Genomic DNA, 22,512 nt, shown 5'->3' on the forward strand with positions numbered 1-22,512 from the left:
GAAAGCTGGCCGGCGTTCTTTGTAAATAGGATATTATTTACAATATTAGTTGTTTTGCCACTACACAGAAGTAATTCCGTAGAACTCTAGGACACCATGGCATTTGCAAAGCAATGTAATACTTAAAGTTGGTCATCCTGTCACTGATGAATACGCCATCCAGACTACCTCATTCTGCATCCGACTGAGGTGTGGTTGACGGGCTTCGAGATAACACCATCAATGCGTCTCCTATCGAAGAAAGTAGTCGTTTTTATGTTGCGCATGCTATAAAAGTAACAACATGCCAGCAGTAGGTGATGTGATTCCTGCTAAACACATTGACGGCCGAATTCATGATTGAAGCATAATATTTAATACCAAAATAAAAGGTGCGTCGCGCAACAAAGTTGGCTAATACTTCAAATCTGAAAATGTCGATTTCTGGTTGCGCTACCACCATATTGTTGGTGTGGCTGTGTTGGTGATTTCAGTGGTTTTTTAGCATTTATTTTCTATCCTTGATTATCAAGAATATGCGGCAAAAACACTTATTTGCCTGATCACCGACAGCTTCTGCAGATACTCAGAATGCTTGACCAGAGGTTCGCCTACAGTAAATGCCTCACGTAATCATAGTATTTGTAAAATATTCCACTGTTCTCGGATGTAACAATTATGTCGTGATAGCGAAACTCGGCACTTACCACGGAATATGGTGCGATTTAGCATATAACGCTTTTAATATAGGAAAAAAATTATTTTACTTGGTAGCAGAAAATCTGCATTCGGAAGGAAACATGGCCGAACTGTGACGAGGGCAGAATAATGGTAAAAGGTTAGCAAGTAAGTTGAAAAAAAAAATTTTGAATTTAGGGAATGGATAAGAATCAAAAGCAGAGCCACCATAATGGAAGACCAGCACACCTGCCTCGCGCCAGTACAGGTCGATGGCTCCAGGTGAAAGAATGCAGATGGGGCACTATCAGGGGGCATTCCTTGAAACCGGCAGTCAAAGGGTGGTGTCCGCCTCACCAAAAATGTAGCTCAGAACGTGGGTATGTACCTAGACAGAGCCGCCTGGTGAGTCGTTGCTTATCGCGTCAGCCGAGAATGGCCAAAGAGACACTTTCGTATGGCTCCGTCCTGCCGTATCCCACCCTCTGTTTGTGTGTGCTTCCTTCTTGGGAACGTACCCGATAAGTAGCGATGATTTGTGGTGACTAGAGAAATCAATTCACAACATCTGTACAGCCTTCGCGATGTGGCCCTCGTACGTCCTCGTGGTCTCCGGTGGGATGTTGTAAGGCGGGACACGGAATTGCGCACGCCACAACACGGTTTTGAAGCCGGACTAGTGTTATGCTCTACACAGTATAAAGCGGATGACCGGGCAGGCAATTATATACGGGTGGCGTTGACCCTGCTGACGTTAGGTCAAGCGATATGCTTAAAGCTGTTGTGTCGTGAACCACTACTGGCAGGTCAGCATGCCATGAACTTAACGCTTCATGTTAAGTTGTAAGCCTCAACGTTACGGACACAGCACAGTAACACTATATGCGGGCCTATCAAGAAAGATTGACACATTCTGTCAGAAATGGCAACGAATAAGAAAAATAACAAACATAAAAGATGGTTATGATTCGAAGATGGCGTTATTTTCGCAAGGGAATAGCGGTACAGTCATTCCGCTGTCTCATTCAGGAAAGCTGTAGTCCACAGCGAGTCTGCGCGCAATGTCGCCGGCCACAATACCGGCACACTCGTTCGGTAATGAACTCTAACGCTTTCCATTCACTACGTCATGGAGGATGCATTGCCATCCTCGTTTTTTAAATATATAAATAGATCTTATCAACATTTTGTTCTTCTTACCATAAACCATTTAATAAACTGGCTACACGGGCTAAAGTGAAATGGTTGTGCCTCATTAAAATACCTTTTTTCTTGAGTATGAGAGCCACAGAAAAAAAACTGAGCGAAGGTACTAATAAGATCGACAGAGATCAAGAAAGCGGCAGAGGTTTATTCTTTCTAAACGTGTTTTGTTAAAGTTTGCCTCTGCGCGGGATTTAGCAGGTTCCCCTGTGATTATATCTACTGGATGGCTGGTTTCATTGGTGTGATCACTCTGTAGGTCACGCACAGACAGTCCAGGGGGCGCCCATCGATAGTGACACAGAACGACCAAGCACCGGCGAAGCAGTTTTTACACTTTTGCCTAGTCAGGTGACTCGCCTGCAGTGACTAGCACACACGGGTGGCTCAGCCGGCGCTGGGCCTGATGTGCAGTCGAAGGACTCGTTTCACCTTCGGCATGTTCCGTGCTACCGCAGCAGTGCGACTCGGAGGGAAGAAAGCGATTGCAAATAAAGGCAAAGCTTTCGAGCTGGAAGCCTGGAAACTTGCAATAGCACAAATTGTTTTGAATGATGTTGAGTGGGAAAGCATTTCTTTAAAAAAATACCGCAATCAAGAGCATACGCACACTTAAGATTGTTTTTGGTTTTAATGTACTTGCGACTTTTATATTGTTCTAGAGCTCAGTAATAACAGTCAAAAATATTCGCGGGTAACACTATGGTCTCGACCACGAGAAGGGCTGTGTAAAACGGGCGTGACAAGAGCGTGTTGTTTATAAAATTGAACTTATTTTGTTATCCTGAAATTTTGAATGATGCATGCTACATTTGTTTGGCTGTAAACGTTCCAGTTAGGCAAGCTTCACCTGCCGCTGAAAGTTACGCTTTGTTTATTTTCACACAGGATAACAAGGCCGACCTTCTGCAAACACTACTCAACGCGGAATCTGAAAACAGTCCTTCAATAAATAAGAACCCCATTCAGAAGCCAGCATGTGAGTTGGAAATCATACGCTAGTTCCAGTACGTTTATCTTTAAAACGCAATCGCTGGAAGTCTGGCTGTCATAGCCGGGATATAATATCAACAAACAAACAGTTTGTTCATTCTGAGGCTAGCAAATAGTCAAATAGTCTTGAAATCTCAATTTATTCATTCATTCCGTATTTTATTCAGCCTTATTCATTTTGTTTTAAAGAGTCTTTTTTTCTGGTCTGCCTAATGGGTCTCAGTCGGCATAACGGTTATATACCGTAGAAAAACTTGATGTGCGTATACAAAAGGGCACTGAACAGTGAGAACTTCTCTGAGCCATACTGGCCTAAATATATACTGCATGAGCAGTAGGTTTGTTGATGAGAAGCAATTTGTGCATGTACCCGGAGGTATACACTGCTAGTCTGAACCGTAGCCCAGTGTCACATACACATGTAGAAGCAGATATACAAAAAATTGCGTTCTGCCAAGCTCTAAAATTTTCCCGAGCCAGACGCACCTATGCTAAATGAAACAATCGATGCTCTTTCGGACATTAGCAAAACCAATTAGCCAAGCGCAGCTTTTTTTCTCACCAAGAACTAATCGATGTGGGATCGTCGAATAATTATAAGTGGCGGCAAAATACACGTGTCAAAATTACTTGCAGCTGACTTTCCCCTTCTGGCTTTGCGGCTCATTAACCACATTTTCCGCTAATAAAGAATGATAATTACCAAAACCTATTGCCGAAATGGGAGTACAACCAGTTTTAAATATGTGGAGAGTCATTGTATGGTTCGTTGCAAGTATGTCAGTTAAAAATGTTTTCGAAGGGTTTATATATACAGTTAGGTTCCGTTAAAATTTGATTGATTGATTGATTGATTGATTGATTGATTGATTGATTGATTGATTGAGTGATTGATTGATTGATTGATTGATTGTGGAGTTTAACGCGCCGACGCAACGCAGGCGATGGTGCGCGCCGTAGTGAAGGGCTCCGGATTAATTTTGACCACCTGGGGATCTTTAACGTGCGCCGAAATCTCTTACACACGGGCGTTTTTGCTTTTCGCCTCCATCAGAAAAGCGGCCGCCGCGGCCAGGAATCGAACCCGCGCCCTCGTGCTCAGCAGCGCAACGCCTTAGCCATTGAGCCACCGCGGCGGGTTCCGTTAAAATTTGGTATAATCATGTTCGAATTTCTTTTTGGGTGGTTTTAGGTACCTGCACAAATCCCAGCGCCTGTTTATAGCATCCAAAAAGGCATTGTGTTTCATTGTGAAAAAACTATCTCCGGCCATATTTTTTAAGCCAAATTATTTCAGTGTAAAGCTTGCGTGGGGCGAATAAGTGTTTACGTTTGACTGCGGGGCGTACTAGTACGTCTGAATATAATGTGTTATTCTATTTTCCACTAATTCCAGTTATTTGTTCCTTTGTTGCAGCTGACAAAAACGTGCACTCGACATGCGTCGCGCGCACCTTGTCAAACGGCACACTATTTGTTATTGCTGCGTAAGTATAATCCTGCCGCCAAGGGCCGTCCACTGTTAAATTAATCTCTCTTGTCACTACAAAATACAACCATGCCTACCTTCTTTCGGGTGTACTAAGGAATGTTTTATTGAAGAAATAGGCGGCAAATTTATTTCTCCTCGTATATAAATATTATATTTGGCATGAACAATGGGGATATTTGTACTGGTCCAATTTAGGCATATCACATTAGTTTTACGCATTTGTTTTACATTCGTAAATGAAGGTTATCTTTGTAGGAGGCTTTGAAGGTATGACGGGTGGGTCCTACGCTGAGATTTGACGTATAACGGCTAATTGTGTGAATGATTCAGACCATGCTTGATACTACAAATGTTATTTTTTGCTGCTATAAAGTTTGGCCTAAAGAGGTACTGCATAAATATGCAAATTTGGAACATCAATGTAGGTAATATTTTAGTTGGCCTGTTATTTGCCGTGAGATTTGATTTGCTTTGGCGTGAAATACACCAAATAATAAGGCAAAGTCTGATCTAAATCATATCATAAAGTGAAATTGGATTAGCAAACCACCTGTTTTACAATGCACTAGAGTTGTGCAAAAACTTTTCAACGGCCCCATATTCGGTAACTCGCGGATGACTCAGCTGTAACGTTACTTTTATTATAAGTGCGATACGTTTTCAAATATTTGGACACGTAAAAGAGTTCTCGGTTGAACGCTTAACTTTCTGTCAATTATTGAGATATGAACTATGTAAATAATTACTTATGAGGTATTCCTTCGAAACAACACAGCATATTATCTCGAATCATTATGATCACTTTGAGAGGACGGTTGCGGGTAACGCCATTTTAGACCACATTCCCGGGGCCTTATCGGTAAATATAGGTAAACACTTGTGCTTTCTGTATTCTAGTTGTAAAGATTTTTACTTTCAGCACCTTATTCCAAATGAACACACTACCCGTTTTGCATATGTAACGTGTCTCATTTATAGATTAACCTATTTGTGCCCAAAGTGGGATAAGGTGGACGCTGGTAGTGAAAGGGAGATAGCTGTAGTAAAAGCTGGGTGGAGACAGAACTGGTGAGCAAAAAAACTTACCAATGTTATGAATGACCTGACTGGGGGATTGTGGTTAACCTACTTCACGGCTGCTCCTGGGTGCAGCCTAATCGCTGCAGCGTTAATACTATTTAGCACTACACGAGAAAAATATACAGGTGTTTGAATGTGCGTTGCAGCCAAATGCGCGTGCCCAATTTTCGTTTTGCGAATGGTTGAATCTGAATCATTCTTTAATTGGAATAAGCTGTATGTTTTACTGGTATTTCAGTTTATTAACTATTTATCTTTATTAAAACTCATAGTTTTCTCAAGCTATAAAATTTGAAGGCGTATCTACGGGTTAAATACCAGTGAAATGAACATTACGTTGATGAGGACAGCACAGCATGTGTTATGCAAAACATATTCTGCAAAATACAACTGGTCTAGATAACACCATTATCAGAATTCGCCGTATTTTTGTCAAACAATTACAAAAACAACAAATTTTGAAATGTGACCTATTATGCAAGGTTTCATTTGTCTTGCGAGAGTTTTAGTTTTCAATGGGTTACGGAAAATTCAATTTTGTTTTCAATAAAGGCAGCATTTCTCATTGAGGCGACTTGACGGTGGCGTTGTGTTCTGAGCAGACGTGAAAGAACAACCTAGTCATTGAGACTGCAGTTGAACGCCGGTGCCGCAAGAGGTGAAAGAGAGATCCAGGTGGTATTACTGTATCACATACAAAGGAATGAAATAAGTGAGAGGTAATTTAGACATTCCTAAATTCTATTTCGAGCTCGACCACTCAGTCATACAACGGAAAAAACAGGCCCTAAATGTCAGAAGTTGTGAAAAAGTGCATACCAAAAGGAAAACAAGTGGCATAGGCGCTGCCTGCACAAAGTTAAAAAAATACCTGCCTATAAACATATCGCAGCAGAAGCCTACATTGATATATGTTGACAATATTTCGTGGACGCAATTGGCACCATTTACTTTTACACATATATTGTATGAGGTGAACAATATCAAAATGAATTAGAATGCAACCACGAAACGGCCAAGTGTGGTTGGGCAGCCCTTTTCTGAAGACGTTTGTCAGAAAAGTTTTATTTTTCTAGCCATTATGGTGTACTCTTTCTCCCGCGTTATGTTTGTGTCAGGGTAGAGTGGAATCAAAAAATTTGCTGAGAAACCCCTATTCTTATGTTGCACACGACATTTACTTGGCTACTTGTAGAGACGTTTATGTTTGTTGGGCTAGTCAAACGCGCAACTCTTCGTCTATCTTCCAGTCGCTCTATCGATTAAGCCACCCGACCAATGTTAAACAATTCCTGCAACGAAGCCTTTATCTAGATAAAATGTCGTCACTCTTTTTAATCTAAATACATGCTTCAGATTTGTCAAAATGTTAACAAAAAGAAAACAATAATCACATTTGATATATATTTCAAACCATACCTGGAATTTGACCTATGGTTTTACTTAAAAACATCAGTGTTTCCGATTGTTGCGATAGCTAGTTATGAAAAGCGCAGTGAAAAGAGTGTTTTACAACAGCATGCAAGAAAGGCTCGTGCCAAAGCCTCGTATTCTTGGGGCTGGAGTGGCCAACAGATTGCGCGCTTAGAGTACAAACGCGCGAAATTTGAATTCAGCAAATTTCCAATTAGTGTAGCGAGACAAGAGCGGGGCAGCATGAGAGATTGGAGGATGAGACAGTAGAGACGGTTACGTGGCAGGAGCGGGAGAAGACTGTCGCCTTGGGACATTTCCAGCGATGCGGTCAATTTTTTCATGTATCAATAAAATTTACTTTAACTACTAACCTGTATATTTCTGTTAAATGGACAGTAAAATTAAATAGCACGTCCGGCTCAGATGAAAGTTCAACTGCCCCTTAGCACTGCCCACCTTTATTCGGCGGCAAAAGATGATTTAATACCCGAGAAATTACCAATTAAAAAGTGGATTTTATTACTCTCGCCAATTCATGACGTTTCGCGTGACATGAACGGCGGCCGGAAGCTAGTGAGACAGCGGTGTGGTTTAGAATAAAAACTAAAACATACCAAGGGAACTATTGCGGCCAAAGGAGACCCTGGCGGTGTTCCAATTCGCGAACAGCTTGGTAGACAGCTTACGGAGCAGTGTAACAAGACGTCTAAATGAATAAAATTGGGACGGTGGCGTGGTCCCAAACGCAATGCCAACGCAGACGACAGCCTCATAGCAGACATTTTGAGGAACACAAGCCGCAGGTTTCGTAATAATATTACCGTTATTATTACCAACATTACGTATTTAAAAATAGACAAAGTCGTCTTCAGCACTTTTATATTATACCAAATATTTCAATAAAAGAAGAAGTGCTTTTGTTTTTCAAGGTTATAACGCAAAAAGGTGACATTGGCGTCTCTTATCACTTTTGAATTAAAGCATTGATTACGGCAGACTAACTCTGACACTACGCTTAAGGCTTACCTTTCGCTAATTGAGACCTTGTTTGAGTGTGCGTCAATAATATGGCACCCCCACCATCTTTATCTTACAAACTTGCTAGACTCCATTGAAAATAAAGCTGCAAGGCTAATTTTATCCCCATACTATCGGCATCACAGTGTATCTTCCTTGACAAAATCCCTTGCCCTTCCACCCCTTCCAACGCGCAAAAAATTTTCCAGGCTGTCATAGTTCCACTCTCTGTATCAAAGCACCCACCGGTTTGCGCTCACTCGCATTCGTGCCGCCCCAAACGTTTCATCTGGCTTTGATCTTGGGCATAAAGTTAACCCTATATTCGTTAGAACAATCGCTTATCCCAATTCCCCGCTTCTACTCAGCATCGCCGAATAGAATTCATTGCCATCCCACATAGCCGTGTTGACGCCGACTTCATCGTTTCAATCTGCTCTCTCAGCCTTCCTTGAAAATAAATATTTATGATGTTAATGGAGTTATTTCGCCGTTTCATATTTGTATTTCCGGTGTTCGGCGCTTATTGTGCCTAAAATGTTTTATTTTTTTCTTTTTTGTGTTGTAGTTCCTATTGTTGATGTGGTTGAGTTTTTGAACTGTGTTGTCAAGAACAGCTTTTTTCTGTGTATAATTTAGTCCCCCCTCTTGTAAGGCCCACGGGCCCTTACGGTATATGTATAAAAATAAATAGCTAAATAAAGCAAATACGCGCGAAGGTAGCCCGCATCCCTCCTGACTTATGCCATCGCCTCCTCGGAGCAGCTTTCATTGATTCCTTCGTTCGGATAGGAACAGTGCGTAACACGGTGGGGTGTCGAATTGTCTTTTTTTGTAGCATTGATGCAGTGGCAACGCCTTTGTCATTTGCCATGTACTTGCTGGCGCTTCACCAAGATGTCCAAGATCGCCTTCGAGAGGAAGTACAGCTCGCAATAGAAAAAGATGTGAGTAAGATCGTCGTTCTGCTTCTCGGTTTTGAAAATGACTGACCACAATGACTAGAAAATAAAAAAAAGCTAAGTTAAGCATGTTTTCATATTTCATTTGCAGCTTTGATTTCACATCACTTGTCGTTTACATCCAGACATTTCCAGCAGACTTACTTTCTGCACTAACGGCCCATTCATTGTAAAAAGTATGAGAACACGAGCATGCATTTGTTTACTTTGAAGAGAACATATTTGCAAATGACCAGCAAATTTAAAGCCAACAAGTTTGTTTCACCTGCGTTCAAGAAATCACAGGCGCCACCAATCTGACTACTCCATTGTTCAAAAGATGAGGTCTCGTAGATTTTACGATTAGAAGTACAATACGATGACCAAGATGAGAACTTGTAAAGTCCCTACACACTGGTAGATGAGTTCAAAATGCAATTATGTCCGCCATGATAGGCGGTGGCATACTCATTGCGAAGTGGTCGCACTCGGGAGCCTCGCGGCTGTCAGGCGCTCGGAACGCATTCCTGGCGCAGGAGCAGGGACGTACTGAATACAGCACCATCGGCGGATCCCCAACAGATCCGACGTTCCCGCTCCTCGAATCGACCAATCATTTTACGAGCGGCACCGCATCGACGCCAGCGCTTCCGCGACACAAGATGATTACCTCTTTGGTGATGAAAATGAGTACCTGTGAAGTAAACGTGCAATCCCTAAATTGGCCAATATTAGCGCATCGTGCTCAAGAAGCATTTACAACAATATACTGACTTTTTTCACTATGTTTTCGTGAACGTGGCGACAAAATATTTATTGCCGGTGGGAAGGAGGGTGGGAGCGTTTATTTTTTTTAATATTACTTCTCAGAGCGCATTGCTCTTAAAATTTTGAAAGTAGCTCATTACGGTTCCAAAAGAAAACTTTGGGGCAGTAAAGTATCTGATAATCCTTGGCAACAATTTGTTACGGACTCTTTGCAGGGGGATATCACGTACGAAAACATATGTGGCATGGAATATCTTGGCCAAGTCATATCAGAAACGCTGCGGATGTATCCATCCCTCCACGGGTAAGAATGATTTCAAAATAAAGAGAAACCTTAGCACTTTGAACAAATGCTGAATTGGAAATTAATATTGCATAATGTATTGCGCGGAGTGCTCCTCCTAGTTAGGCGCAACGAGTGGCCTTTTCAAGCTTTGCGGTGAGCCTTGCTTTCGAGTTTCGGTGTAGAATCATGTACAAAAAAAATGTTGACACAATATTATACAGCAAAAAAATCAAAATGAAAGGATTTGATTTGTGGAGATCCCATTAAGTGTGCACGGGAGCAGTGCTTACGGCATGGTTCCAAAACAACCCGTTTTTCTGCTGCAGGCTTTCTTTCCTGCCTTCTTCGTCACCTCGTTATCGGTTCGCCTGTAGATCCCGAACTGCCCTTCATGCGATTGAGTTTCATATTAATATATACTAGAGGGAAATCTGTAGCTGTCATCGCGGGCCGCCGTGGGTAGCGCCATTTCCGCTAGCGACCTTCCTAGCCTTCTTGGCGTAGCTAGCCATATGGCTTTTTTTGTCCCGAAGCCAAATCACCGTTAGTAATAATTGGACAGAGTAAGCACAGTCAATAGGCACGAGCACGCCGCATTTAATCGCGAGGCGAACGTGATCTCTACACAAACACATCTTCGCCCGCCGGCCTGGCTGCACAACTTCGGGAAGACAGCGCTACGTGAGGGCAAAAAAGGTTGTTCTCTCAGACAACAATTCCGGTCCACAGACGATTGCAACCGTAAAAGACTGACGGGCTACTTGCCGCTTTGATGCAAACAAGGAGGTAAAAACATGTGATTGCGCCTAGGCTGTAAAAACCTTCGCAACCACCACCAGCTTCGCAGCTTTGCAGCTTGAGAATGCCGGCAGGGCTTTATATATACCTGCAAATTTATAATTGTTTATCAGTTGTGAAGGTTAACGTTCAAAGAAAGATCTTACATGTTTCTTTGACAGCATGCGCGCGCTTCTCGTTGTGTTATTCATCACGTGACTTTTGGCACATCCGCCCACTCGTCATTTACGTAATTTTTGCTTGGCAACTGATATCTTCATTTTTAGTATTTACGAGATTTTTTTGAAGGTACTACCCTAGATACCATGATGTTCGTTTTCTGGGGATGTCAATCTATCTATTTAAACCACCTTCTGTTGTGTCTTCAGGGTCCCTTTAATGTCACCCGTCTGTCAGTCCGCATTCGTCTCTTGTGATGTTCACTGATTTCCCTCTAAAAAACGCGCGTGTTATCTCCGGAAAAACTGGCTCAACTTTTATTTCTGATGCACTGCACGCGCTGCGCACCTCTTTGCAGTCACGTGGGTTTAGTTACTGGCTTGCGCCGTCGGCTCGTTAGCTCACTGAACCGTTTATTGGTTTCGTATAGAAAGTTTATATTTCGTTAATTTCGGTCGCCCCCGGCACTGCTGATAAAGTAAGAGCGATGCGTACTCTTGCACCTAGTTTTTTTGCGAATGTAGAAGTGCTCTCAAGTATAAAACGTCTAATCACACGTCGGAGGCAAAACAAATACACCGCATCAAAAACCACCCAGGCGACTCACGATTTCTACCCATCAAATCCGAATAATTTTGGTATATTATCGTCACGAAGTAGCGCCTAGTGGTGCTAAATATTTCGTTTGCTCCACAAAAATGGTCTCGTTTATTTTGAATTGGACCTCATTTATTCGGTGTGGTCATCACTTGTCAGAAAAATTATGCCTTTGTAAATTCGTCACGTTTTGCTTGAGTGCAAACAAATGTAACCAAATGAGCTGCAGACACAACTAAAACGGAAAGAAGCACTTAGACGCTCAGTAGTAGAGGTTTGCTTTCTTTGAGGGATAAATGATTTCTGAAGGTAGGGCCGACAATCCTTCTGGTGCCCTATGTTTCAAGTGACAATGGACCTTATTCTGAAAAAAACAATACAGTCATTCCTCATAAAATTCACTTTAGAAATGTTTTTATGAACATTCCTGGTTCTTGGAAGCTCTGATTTTACTCGGGCATTAGATGAGACGTGTCAGTAAATCTCGCTACGGCAGCATGTAACATAGCGCAAACAGAGACGTCATCGCGTTACGAATAATAGCTGCGAGACGAGTAAAATCGGGTTTGTGATGTCCACCACCGGACCAACCGATGGCATCGGTGATATCACACAAAAGCAAAACTGTAAAAGTAAGAGCTCGTCGCTGGTTGAGGACTATAGCGGAGCAACAGCTCTGTCAGGTTTCCGGTCGGGGAGGTTACTGTGACAGCAAATACGAGGGTACATTCCGTAATACGATGTTATCATGGCCCCCAGGCAAACAGCAATAAAGCCAGATGGACGTACTCCCAATAGCTCCACCCCTTGTATTCGCACTAATGCTGTTTCTCGCGCTCCCACTACCCAGGTCTGCGTTGCTCATACGTAGAAATGTCTTTAGTATACAAATATTGAGATATTTCTCTGTGAATGGCTGCCAGGAAGTTGAGAGTATTCCTTATAGTCGAAAAATGAATGCTTCATCCTTGATTAGCTCAAAGTTTTTGTGCGGTGTTATGATTCTTCTGGTTCAGAAATTGCGGGAAGCCCGGCTAGAGACACGCAGTGCGCCCCACTCTACGACCTCTGTACTCTCATAACACGTAAATCCGTTTGAATTGTCGGCTTGCCATCTTGAGCTAAAGGTCGGTTAGGCCATCATGAGAAGAAAAACGATGCATAAAGAGTTTTCTTAACGTTATGTATCGGCGATGCCCCACATTCGTCACACTGTACGCTGCCCCGACGTCCTACAGCTCTGTGGCGAATACACCATCCATCCTTCTATCTTGCCTTCCTTCACATCGTGCAGTACCGCCCTCTTCACTTGAGTGCTGAATACGCTCGTGCAGTGTTGCGTGACCTTGTGTTAGACTTGTACTTGACTTCTGTGGTTACCGAAGTACCCGTGTTGTATTCTGACGTATGTAAGGTACACAGGAATCTCGATGTTGAATAGAGTTCTTCGAAAAGACGGCCCAAGCCACCAGCTCTAAATTTGTCTGGTAACAAGTCGCAAAGGCACCATGCATCACGCAGGGAATATCAGCGCTTTGGCGGATTAGGTCCGAAGGTGTTAGGTGACCACTTGTTTTTATCGAGGGGTTCCAGATGCTTGCATAAGGTCTGTAGTTAATTACTCTACGATCCACTTTTTTGGTATGTCAAGTCCAGTAGGCATCCCATTCTTGCCGTTCTGTTAGTTGAGAGTATACGAGGATGTCTTCTCGACCTATGAAGTTGGACATGCGCTGAGGTCTTTGGACGACAATGGTGCACCCGACCCGGATCGTATCCCCGTGAAACAGTTGTTCAAGATTTCTCGAGCAATATTGGCGTTATTCGCGAGCAACTGGTGAGCTTACGCAGTAATTCCGTTAGAGCTAACAGTCCGAGACTGCGCTCGCCCCGAAATGCCTTGCCCGAAGGGGCCTTGGGACTTCACATCCATACCTGGCTCTCATACTCTTCTGACACTCTTTTTCAAACTTGTGGTCAGTCGGCTAGTTGAATACAGACCGTTTCACACCAACCAATTCGCCTTCTCTCGTGGCAGCAGCTGTTCCTGAAATATGTTCAGAGGTCAAACAGTTCTCCGGCTTAGTAAGAGATCTCGCAGACCCTCTTTGCTGGCAGAATAAATCTCTAAAAGGCGGTTGATTGTTTTCTACCGTGATGTGAGCTTTAAGTTTTTGAATCTCGTAACGTTCCAGCGCAGTTGTAGTCTCTGGACCGGGAAATAGACAGACATTCCTCTACGGTGTCTCGTCTGGTGGGAAGGGCAGTAAGGAATGAGGTGAGAGTCCCAGAAAATAAAGGAATAAAGCAGGGCGATTCATTGCCTCCCTTCCTTTTAAACTGCGATATGAATTATCTCCTCTAAAGTTGCATGCCACGGATCTCGGTGTGCAACTGGATGGTGATTGTATATCAGTTCTTGCCTTTGCGGATTGTATTCTGCTGCTATCTGACTCCTTCATAGGCCTCCAGCGATTGCTACGCTCCATGTAAGAGTATTTTCACAATGCTGATTTGGTCATGAACCCACCAAAGTACAGTACTTCGACTGGCGTGTGAATTATGACACTCCGGGATATATCTGTGATTCCTCGCTCCTTGGGTTTTTGGTTGCAGTTTTCCTGCTGTTGCCGCAGATAAACCAATAAATTATCGTGGTCTGGAATTTTTTGTGAATAAAAATCCGAACGCACATTCAACGCACCTTCTCGACCTCGTAGCCTCAGCGTCTTTGAAGACCTTCCATAAGTTTCAATGTGTTAGACACCACGTTGTTCCGGCCTTCCAGTACATGACTTCGAATACATTACATGTCTTGAATGAAGCTTGGCGGCTGGATAAAATCCTTGGTCAGCGTGTTCAGGAATTCCTGCACCTGCCTATGGGGTTCCCCAGTAGCCAAATCTGGTTACCTTCTAGGAATGGAGGGTTCGGCGTCTTACAGCTTGAAAGCTCTGCGCAGTCGGTCTAATTCAAATCTTCATGCCTACTAGTCAGGTTGGCCGATAGTGCCGTCAACTTCCTCTCTGTCGAAATTCGAAGTAGCAGTCACAGCCGGGTCTTCGCGCTTTTTCACCTTTTTAATGGAGTTACTGACCGCAAGTTGGTAGTCGCGGCCGCCAAAAGGGATACGGCGAGGTGGCGTAATATAATGAGGGACCGCTACAGCATCAACGATCTGTTTGCACGTACTCGGCATGCAGCTGGCAAACCCGTGGCTGTATCATGATTCCAAGATTTGGAATGACGGCAAGCGGATCCCGGCACTGAGGCTTCGCACCAAGTGGGTCCCTACTAGAACTTGAAGGAACAAGCACGCTACTGCTCCTGTAGGGCGCACCTGCCATTCATTTCGCGAACTACCCGAGACCGCTGCCCACACCCTGCAGAAATGCGAGTCGATCGGCCTCGTAAATCAGGAACGCCATTCTTTCGTAACTCGACAAGTCGCCCGTATCGCGAGTGAGAGGAACATCGGAGGGAAGGTTTTAGATGAGGAGGTGTTTACCAGTTCCTGTACGGTACGCCTCCAACCTGAACTCGTGCTCCACAAACGGGAGAGTGTAGTCTCCTTCGAATTTGTCATCACGTTGGACTCGATTAAAGGAATTCTGGCACAAAGATGCGGGGAGAAGGCTCTAAAGTCCTCTGTGTTGAAGGCCCTTTTTTCAGGGTGGTTGGTAATTTTTTATTGTAGCATTTTTTGCGCGCTCGACGTCCTCTGTTGGGAAAGCCCGCTGGTTAGTGGCGAGTGGGGGCAGCAGCCACCCCATATTGTGCCGATGTGCGCAAGGGTATTGCTCCTGGCAGTTTAAATACGACGCAGCTATTAACAAAGCATATCCTGGAGCTGAAGGTGTCCGGAATGTGACTTGTACTGTTCTAGTTTGAGTAACCTTTTACGTTTTATGTTTACCCTTGTTTTGTGTTGAGATTCCTTACAAGATACTTTCTCATTTTTGAATTTTCATGTTTGTGGAAAATACGTCGCACTATAAGACATTGACAGGCTGGCCACTCGTTTCCACTTTGTCTGAATGACCCCTTTGGTTCCTATTTTCTTTCGTGTCAGCGCAGCTGTTAAGACGCCTTGGCAAGAACATGGTTCATTTCAACAAGAAGCATGCTTCGGTGTGGCCGGTTGCTCCTTGCATATGGCAAGTGTCCAATTCAGCAGATGCCACCTGCCCCCACACTCCTGCTTGTCGGAGGCAGTTACACATTTAAAGGCAGTTATAAGGGGTGAATGTGGCGCATACTCCTCATCATGGCAGATCAGCCATCCAATACTTGCTCGATCGTTGTCTTTGCTTGGAAAATCTGCGACGTCTCCTCCTGCACTTATCTGCCCCGCAGTGCGTTCGGTTTTCAAACCTCTTTAAAGCTCGGTCTTCCTGCTGGGAATAGGCTTAGAATTTTCATGTACTTTTTGTGGTTCATTGGCTGTTGAGAGCAACAATGCACCTTCGATACTTTGGAACCTTCTAATCTTCAGCCTTCCCAGTAAGAGTTGGTCCTATCCACGCCACGTGTGTAGTCTTGCTTCTGGTGATTCATCAGCCTACTACCTAGGCAGAATACTTTCTGTCACTGCACCCAGATTGTGAGCGCCCCTAGAAATAGTATCTATTATGTGTAGGTCTTATATTTGTCGCTACGGGGGTATCTACCTGCGCAGAGGTGATTTTCTTCGCGAACCGGAAGCAGCAAATTTGCTTACAAGAACACTTGGTGTGTTTATTATGTTTGTACCACTGGAGTATGCAGTAGGGAGCCGAAACCGTGAGCCCCCTCTTCCCCCCCGCCAAATTTTTGGGAGGGAAGTGATTTTCAAGAATAGATCAACCACGAGCAATTTTTGTTTTTGGGTTTATTTTTTTGTTATTTTTTTAGATTTAATAATTTTGGTTTGTTTGATTGTTTTTATTATCACTTTGCCCTTTTTCGTTGTTAATACTTTCTCAATTTTTCAATGCGGGCCCGCCCCCCTTTTGTTTCCCCCCAACTTCCCTCCACCCCCCCCCCCCCTGAAGCAAAATCTTGCATACGCCACTGGTTTGTGCTGTCTGGTTTTACAGCGGATGACTAAATATTTATATAGAGGTTGACTACCCGTATTTCGTACCAGCTTTTTCTCTCACGAGGGGTCAGCTAAATGATTTAAACTATAGGTGTTTTACTTTTGTTGCCGTGAAAAGTGGCTCTTATTGAACTTGTGCTATTGAGGCATGTTGACTGGTGCTTGAGGTTATCTAAGCATTGTGTAGGCTGTCGTGATTTTCGCCGGTCTAACGTGATGACCAGTGTTACAGCTTCAAGGGCTTCAAATATTTAATTGCTGCTAGAATTGATTATTTTACTATAAGGTTTAACGCGCGAACGCAACCGAGGTAATCAGGCGCGCTGTAGTGGAAGGTTAAGGATTAATTTTGGCAACCTGCGAATTTTCAAGTGCACCGAAATCTCGAACACACAGGCTTTTTGCTTTTTGGCTCCATCAGAAAAGCAACCACCGAGGCCGGGAATCGAACCCACCTATTCAAGCTCAGCAGCACAACGCCTTAGCCGCTGAAATGAGAATACCATGGCTAAAAAGAACCCACAACATGGGTTGGGTCGGTACCCGCATCAAGCTAGTTACTTCCGAGTAAAGGATGTTACGTCCTGAGCAGGCATGTCTTGACTTAGCTAACCCGTTTGCTTTGGGAGTGCGTGTGCTTTTTTATGCGCACAAAAGAACGCGTCGTAAATGTTCACATGCATTTGTTGTTGTAAAACCTTCTCTCAGATTTGTGCAACGAGCCTGTGATGAAGAGTACGAGTACAAAGGCATGCGATTCCCGAAAGGAACCGTGATTGGAGCACCGGTGCTGAGGATGCACTATGATCCCCGATTTTGGGAAGAGCCAGAAAAGTTCGACCCAGAGAGGTATTGTATATAGCAGTGGCCGCCAGCTATTTGTGAGTTGTTATATTCCAGATGTCTCCTCTTCAAAATGTGTGTCGGCTGACTATGGGGCCAGACAGATAACGCTCTGTATGCAATGCGTTTTATATGAACATTTTTTTACTGAGACGCAGTGTGTGTCTTACCCGCCTCCTCGTTTTCATGATGGTGAAGCCGCATCAAGCGGTATGCGCCCGAGGGAGCTTTCCAGCGGAGAAATCCAAGCGAGATTGTGACGTCACTGTAGGCGGACCATAGCTTGGCCAGCTACTTCTCGCACACGGAGGATGTAACTGTCGAGGGGTATCAGTGTTAACAGATTATTCTAATCCCCCGAGCAAAGATGCTGTAGCGGCGGTGATTCCGCGACGGCGGTTGCTTTTGAATAGTTCCTCCACACATATCTCGTTCGCTGCCCAAAAAAATCCTCTGGCTGCGTCTAGAAAACGAGCGCAGCACGCGCGCACAGGGAAGGGAGACCTGCGTGCGGAGCAGCTGGTGGGCCACCTAGAAATGTTTAGGCTTAGCACAGCCGCTAATATTTGATTGCCGTGTTAATAAAAACTGCGAGTAGCAATTCGCAGTGCAATGTTTAGCCATAATAAAAGCTCCTTTTAAGTGCATGCAACAGTATTTGTGCCTTGAGTGGCACTTTGGCCAAGGGAAGCAAATGGTCGCTTTGAAGCAAATGGCCGCTTCACCACCCCGTACCATGGTGGTGCCATCGGCGGCTCCCAATCAGAGCGTTTGCGGTGTTTGTCGCGTTTTCGCATCCAGCGTAATAACAAGCGACAGAAATACAGTGCCTAGAAATTACTTGACGAAGAGTAGTGCGTTAGGGTTGGTTTGAATTCCATAACCTTCCAAAAAACACACTGACACAGAATACAAGGACAAACGCTTGTCCTTGTATTCTGTGTCCATGTGTTTTGTTTTTTGTGCACTTAAGATTATCGGTAAAGTGGGGCCTAGAAGTTTAGTTGGTGTTACTTGCCAGGCGAGACTGCGGAATCCGGCCGCCTCCGCCGCCAAGGATAGGATCGTTCGCGGCGAGCGAGCGCATCCTCTAACCTTCGGCACCAGGGAAAAGCCGGTGAGACTCCGTGACGTAGGATTCAGCTGACGCGCACTAAGAACCCACATGGGGGATTTCTTCCTTGTGTGAATACCCATTTGCTCGGCGTCGCTCCGGCGTTCCCTTCGCCACCGCCGTCCCCTCCTTCACAATTGTTATTTGCCGGTGCCTTTCACGTTTAAGCAGGGCCACATAAGCGCTTGCCGGTTTATGCGTGCTGGGCAGTGCCGGTGAAAGGAGGGAAGTGGATTTACGGAGAAGTGGAAGGAGGGGGCGTGCTTGCGAAGCTTGCAAGTGGGCGGGAGGCTTGCAAGTGGACGTAAAAAAGCCGAATTTGTCCTGTCTGATGTCTTGATTGCTCAATCAGATTGGGTACTGTATTGCGAAAATAGTATGATGCCTAGGACGCGAGAGGGAAATAGACATCCTCATGTGTTGTTGTTAGAATAAAGCTCGAGTCCTTGCAAGTTTAAATTACCAAAGGGGACTTCACATGACGGACGCTGACCGCAAGCCCCTTAGTGCAGGAATAGCGGTAGCACTGGCCACACGAATGACCCGAGTAACATAACGTAGAAGCCCTGTGCGAAACGAATATATGCAAGAAAAATGTAGCACCCCCGTTTTACAGTTGCACGTTTCTTTAACTTCTGTTTCCTTTGCTGTCGATTCACGCGCTGTACCTTTCCAGGCTTTCTTTTGTAGTCCCTAACGTTGTTGTGGGCTTGCGTCATTTCTCATTTTGGTATTGCCTCTAAGCAGGCAGTTGACGAACGCTACCATCAGTGCTTCGCCCACTCGTGTTTGTGTCTTGCAAGTCAAATGCCCGTCGTGTTGTATGCCCCAGGGGTGTACTCTTGTTTTTACTTCCCAATTCAATTACGTCCCAGCTACTGCGCGGACGTGGCAGAGTCTTCAGCTGTTGTTATTTGGCTGTTGGGTGCTCTGACGGCCTTGTAGCTGGTACGAAGATGAACCGGAAGCTTTGCTGGTTTGCCGGGTGCAACCCACGATGTCGTGGATATTGATGTTCCAGTTTTATGGCCAAAAGTACTGGGAGCCGTTGTTGAATGCGTGTGCATGCTCGGGCCCCCTAGCGACGTTCGTAGGCATAGAGGCCTAGAGAGTTTCGGTGTAAAAGTCACGTACCTCTGTTGTCACAGATAGCCCTTCAAAAAAAGTGCGGCATGCAATTGGTGTTCTTTGAATTAGGTACTGCAGTGAAAAGTGTCATTCAATCAACTAATGTTGTCTTCTTCTCTCTCTGGTCTACCTGCCATTGTTTGAAACAGGTTCAACAAAGAAAACAAGCTCAAAATAAACCCGATGGCATACCTACCGTTCGGAGCCGGCCCAAGAAACTGCCTTGCATCGCGATATTCGGAGTTGATAATGAGGGTTTCATTAGCCACGCTCATTTCCCGGCTCAAATTGTCGCCGAATGAATGCGAGCCGAAGGTAATCATTTTGTCCAACTCTTTTATTCATTTTCACTCAACATGGCCTTTGCATAGAATCGATTAATAGCAGACAGGTATGACCGCTCACACAATTGAATATTCAGAAAAGTGAGTCGGAGTTGTGCTAGTTTTCAGATAAACATAGATGTTGTAATTAGATGAGTTTTCAAACAACAAAAGCGGTGCATTGCGCTTTGCGTTTTCGGACGTAACATTGCCGCACATTTTCATAAATAGGCGTGTCCAGAAACGCATTGAAATGTATGGTCTTTAGCCAAATTTTCAACCATTGTCAACCTATTTGCCCACTTGAAAGAATAAATGGTTTAGAGCTGTGAGTGAGAAAATTGATGTGCTAATATTGATGCTGAATTGCCGAAATTTTCCACGCGCATTCACGAACTCCGGGACTTATTTGGTGGTCTTATGCGAACAATGTCTGACCAAAGGGTCCACGTAGGCAAGCGGCAGTCAGCTGATGTTGCCCCTTGTATGAACACAAGAAAAAATAAGCCAACTGCCCTTGGCGTCCGGCGATGTTGTAGGAACAGGTGCCGGATTTACTACAGTCTCCAACAAATAAACCTATCAGGTATTAGATTGCCAAGCAGCCTGAACGCAATACCCGCATTAGCAGGTGTCTTAGAAAACTACGCTCTGCTGAGGAATATCATCATACAGGATTTCCATCTATTGAATTTACAGTGGGTTAAAGAAAGCCTTGTTGATCGAGTGGTCCTGTTGATCACAGCTGCTCATCTAAAGCGGGTCGATGTAGCTAAATCAGTTATAGATATCAAGGTTGAAATATAGCAACAGTGTTGCAGTGTAAACGTAGTGTAGCCATCCTGAAAGTGGAATACAAAATAAACATTTTATATTGCTGATTCCTGGCAAGCTATAGTTCTATTCAGAAACTACAGCTCTCAAGAAAATTCTCTGTTTCCTATCAATGTCCACACATTAAAACATTTTATTGCTCACAAAGTTCGCGTCTGTTTTTTTCAAAATTCGAAAAATGACCGATACATTTCTTGCACAAATTTTAAGGACAAACAGTTTGCCTTCGTAAGCCTAGGAAATGTTTTTGTTTTTGTTTATAATCTACCCTGAATTTCGTAGTTCCCTTCAAAAAGGTACCAGAAAAACAAAACAGTCTACCATGTTTATCCAGCACGTGCATGTATTTTGCGAGCAGCATTATACAGTTAGTTTATGTGAAAGAACAAAAAAATGGCAGTGGACTTTGGTGAATTCTATATCTCGAGTTGTGAAGAAAGTTGTTAAAACGTGGAGTAGTACTTTCCATTTGAACTTTCTTGTAGGAGTCGGTTTGACGTAACTGTAGAAAGATGTACCCCATGTGTGTAATCTTTTGTTTTTCAGACTTCTGGAAGCTTTCATGCAAAATTCATTCTGATGATTCCCAAAAACGGCATATGGTTGCGGGTCGAGAAGCTCCCCGCAATGTGATCTGACAGTTTTAATGACCGCCGCAATGGCTTTTCTATGCTCGTTTGACCTTTTCAAAGCTTCACGTGAATAACCAAAGGTGACGGGAAGAGATGTTTTTTATATGGCAAATAAAATTACCGCGTTAACGTTCTACCTGCGTCTTGTGACCTCACATCATTCCCTTCTGCCTATGTGTAACGTAAGTCATAGCGCGGTGCTTTTGTAAAAGAGCTGCTTTTTTCGCGGTCAACCGGTGCGCTAATTTGCGTTTGTATAGATTTGCCAATATTGTCACTTTTCCTTATATTCTGCTACGTTTGCTTCTTGATATTGATTTTGCTTCCATACATACGACACCTAAAAACACTTTGGTTATCGTGTTGCACTCGATTCCGGGTTGTAAAAAAATGAAGAAATAGTTTAACCACTACGTAAGTTTGCTCCAACAAAAGTATGGCTGGTCCAACAGACGGTAAATCATGCTACCTTTTGTTGACTCCAACTTGTTTGTTAACAGCGCTGCACCGACGGCGCTGAAAAAAATGTCTAATGATGCCTCCAAGGCTATAAACATGCGTGTGTGCTGCACACACTGCTTAGGGGCAAAAAAGGCGAGGTAAAATGCACAATTCCCATTCACACATTGCGTCCGAAGCTTCAGCATTCAGGCGAGGAACAAGCCCCCTAAGTGTCTGTAGTACATATCGGCTTGGGTCAACACTATGCCAGGAACTGGCCTTACATAACTACGAATCATTGTTCTTAATTTTTTGACTCGCATAGTCCCATCACAAGTGAGCAGCGATTTACAAGAAGAATAGCTCTTGAGATGAGCTTCCAAACCATTGTCTGCACATCCACAAAATAAAACGAGCGCGAGGGGCACCAAGCGACAAATCCCAAGAAAACGTCGCGGTATCTCCCGGAGAAACAGGCCTCTGGCTCGCGTTTGCGACGCGTGTGCTGAAACACCAATGGGAATAGAACACTCCCGCAGCGGATCACGCAAAGGTGCCAGGAGCGACGAGGCGAGGAGAGCACGAAGCCTACCCAACCGGCGGTAAAAGAACCACTGTACCCGCGCTGCCGGATGCACCCATCGCCGTCGTGCTGTCCCGGCGGCGCGGGAAGGCAACTTGGGCAGTGATGTGGTGTTCAAGCGTCGACA

General features: G+C 44.2%; 1 protein-coding gene across 1 annotated transcript in view; it reads left to right on the forward strand.

The window, feature by feature from the left end:
- LOC144146619 (cytochrome P450 3A31-like) overlaps positions 1–21,473 on the forward strand; it is a 96,635-nt gene extending 75,162 nt beyond the window's left edge. The window contains exons 8-14 of the mRNA XM_077678555.1: positions 2,749–2,839; positions 4,271–4,340; positions 8,697–8,805; positions 9,783–9,871; positions 17,196–17,336; positions 19,722–19,887; positions 21,276–21,473. Coding sequence (XP_077534681.1) covers positions 2,749–2,839; positions 4,271–4,340; positions 8,697–8,805; positions 9,783–9,871; positions 17,196–17,336; positions 19,722–19,887; positions 21,276–21,362 — 753 coding nt within the window. The 3' untranslated portion in view covers positions 21,363–21,473. The remainder of the gene's footprint in view (positions 1–2,748; positions 2,840–4,270; positions 4,341–8,696; positions 8,806–9,782; positions 9,872–17,195; positions 17,337–19,721; positions 19,888–21,275) is intronic.
- The last annotated feature ends 1,039 nt before the right edge of the window (positions 21,474–22,512 follow it).

This window comes from Haemaphysalis longicornis, unplaced genomic scaffold, assembly GCF_048455015.1.
Source record: "Haemaphysalis longicornis isolate Haplotype H1 unplaced genomic scaffold, Haemaphysalis longicornis Haplotype H1 scaffold_7, whole genome shotgun sequence".
Lineage (NCBI taxonomy): Eukaryota > Metazoa > Arthropoda > Arachnida > Ixodida > Ixodidae > Haemaphysalis > Haemaphysalis longicornis.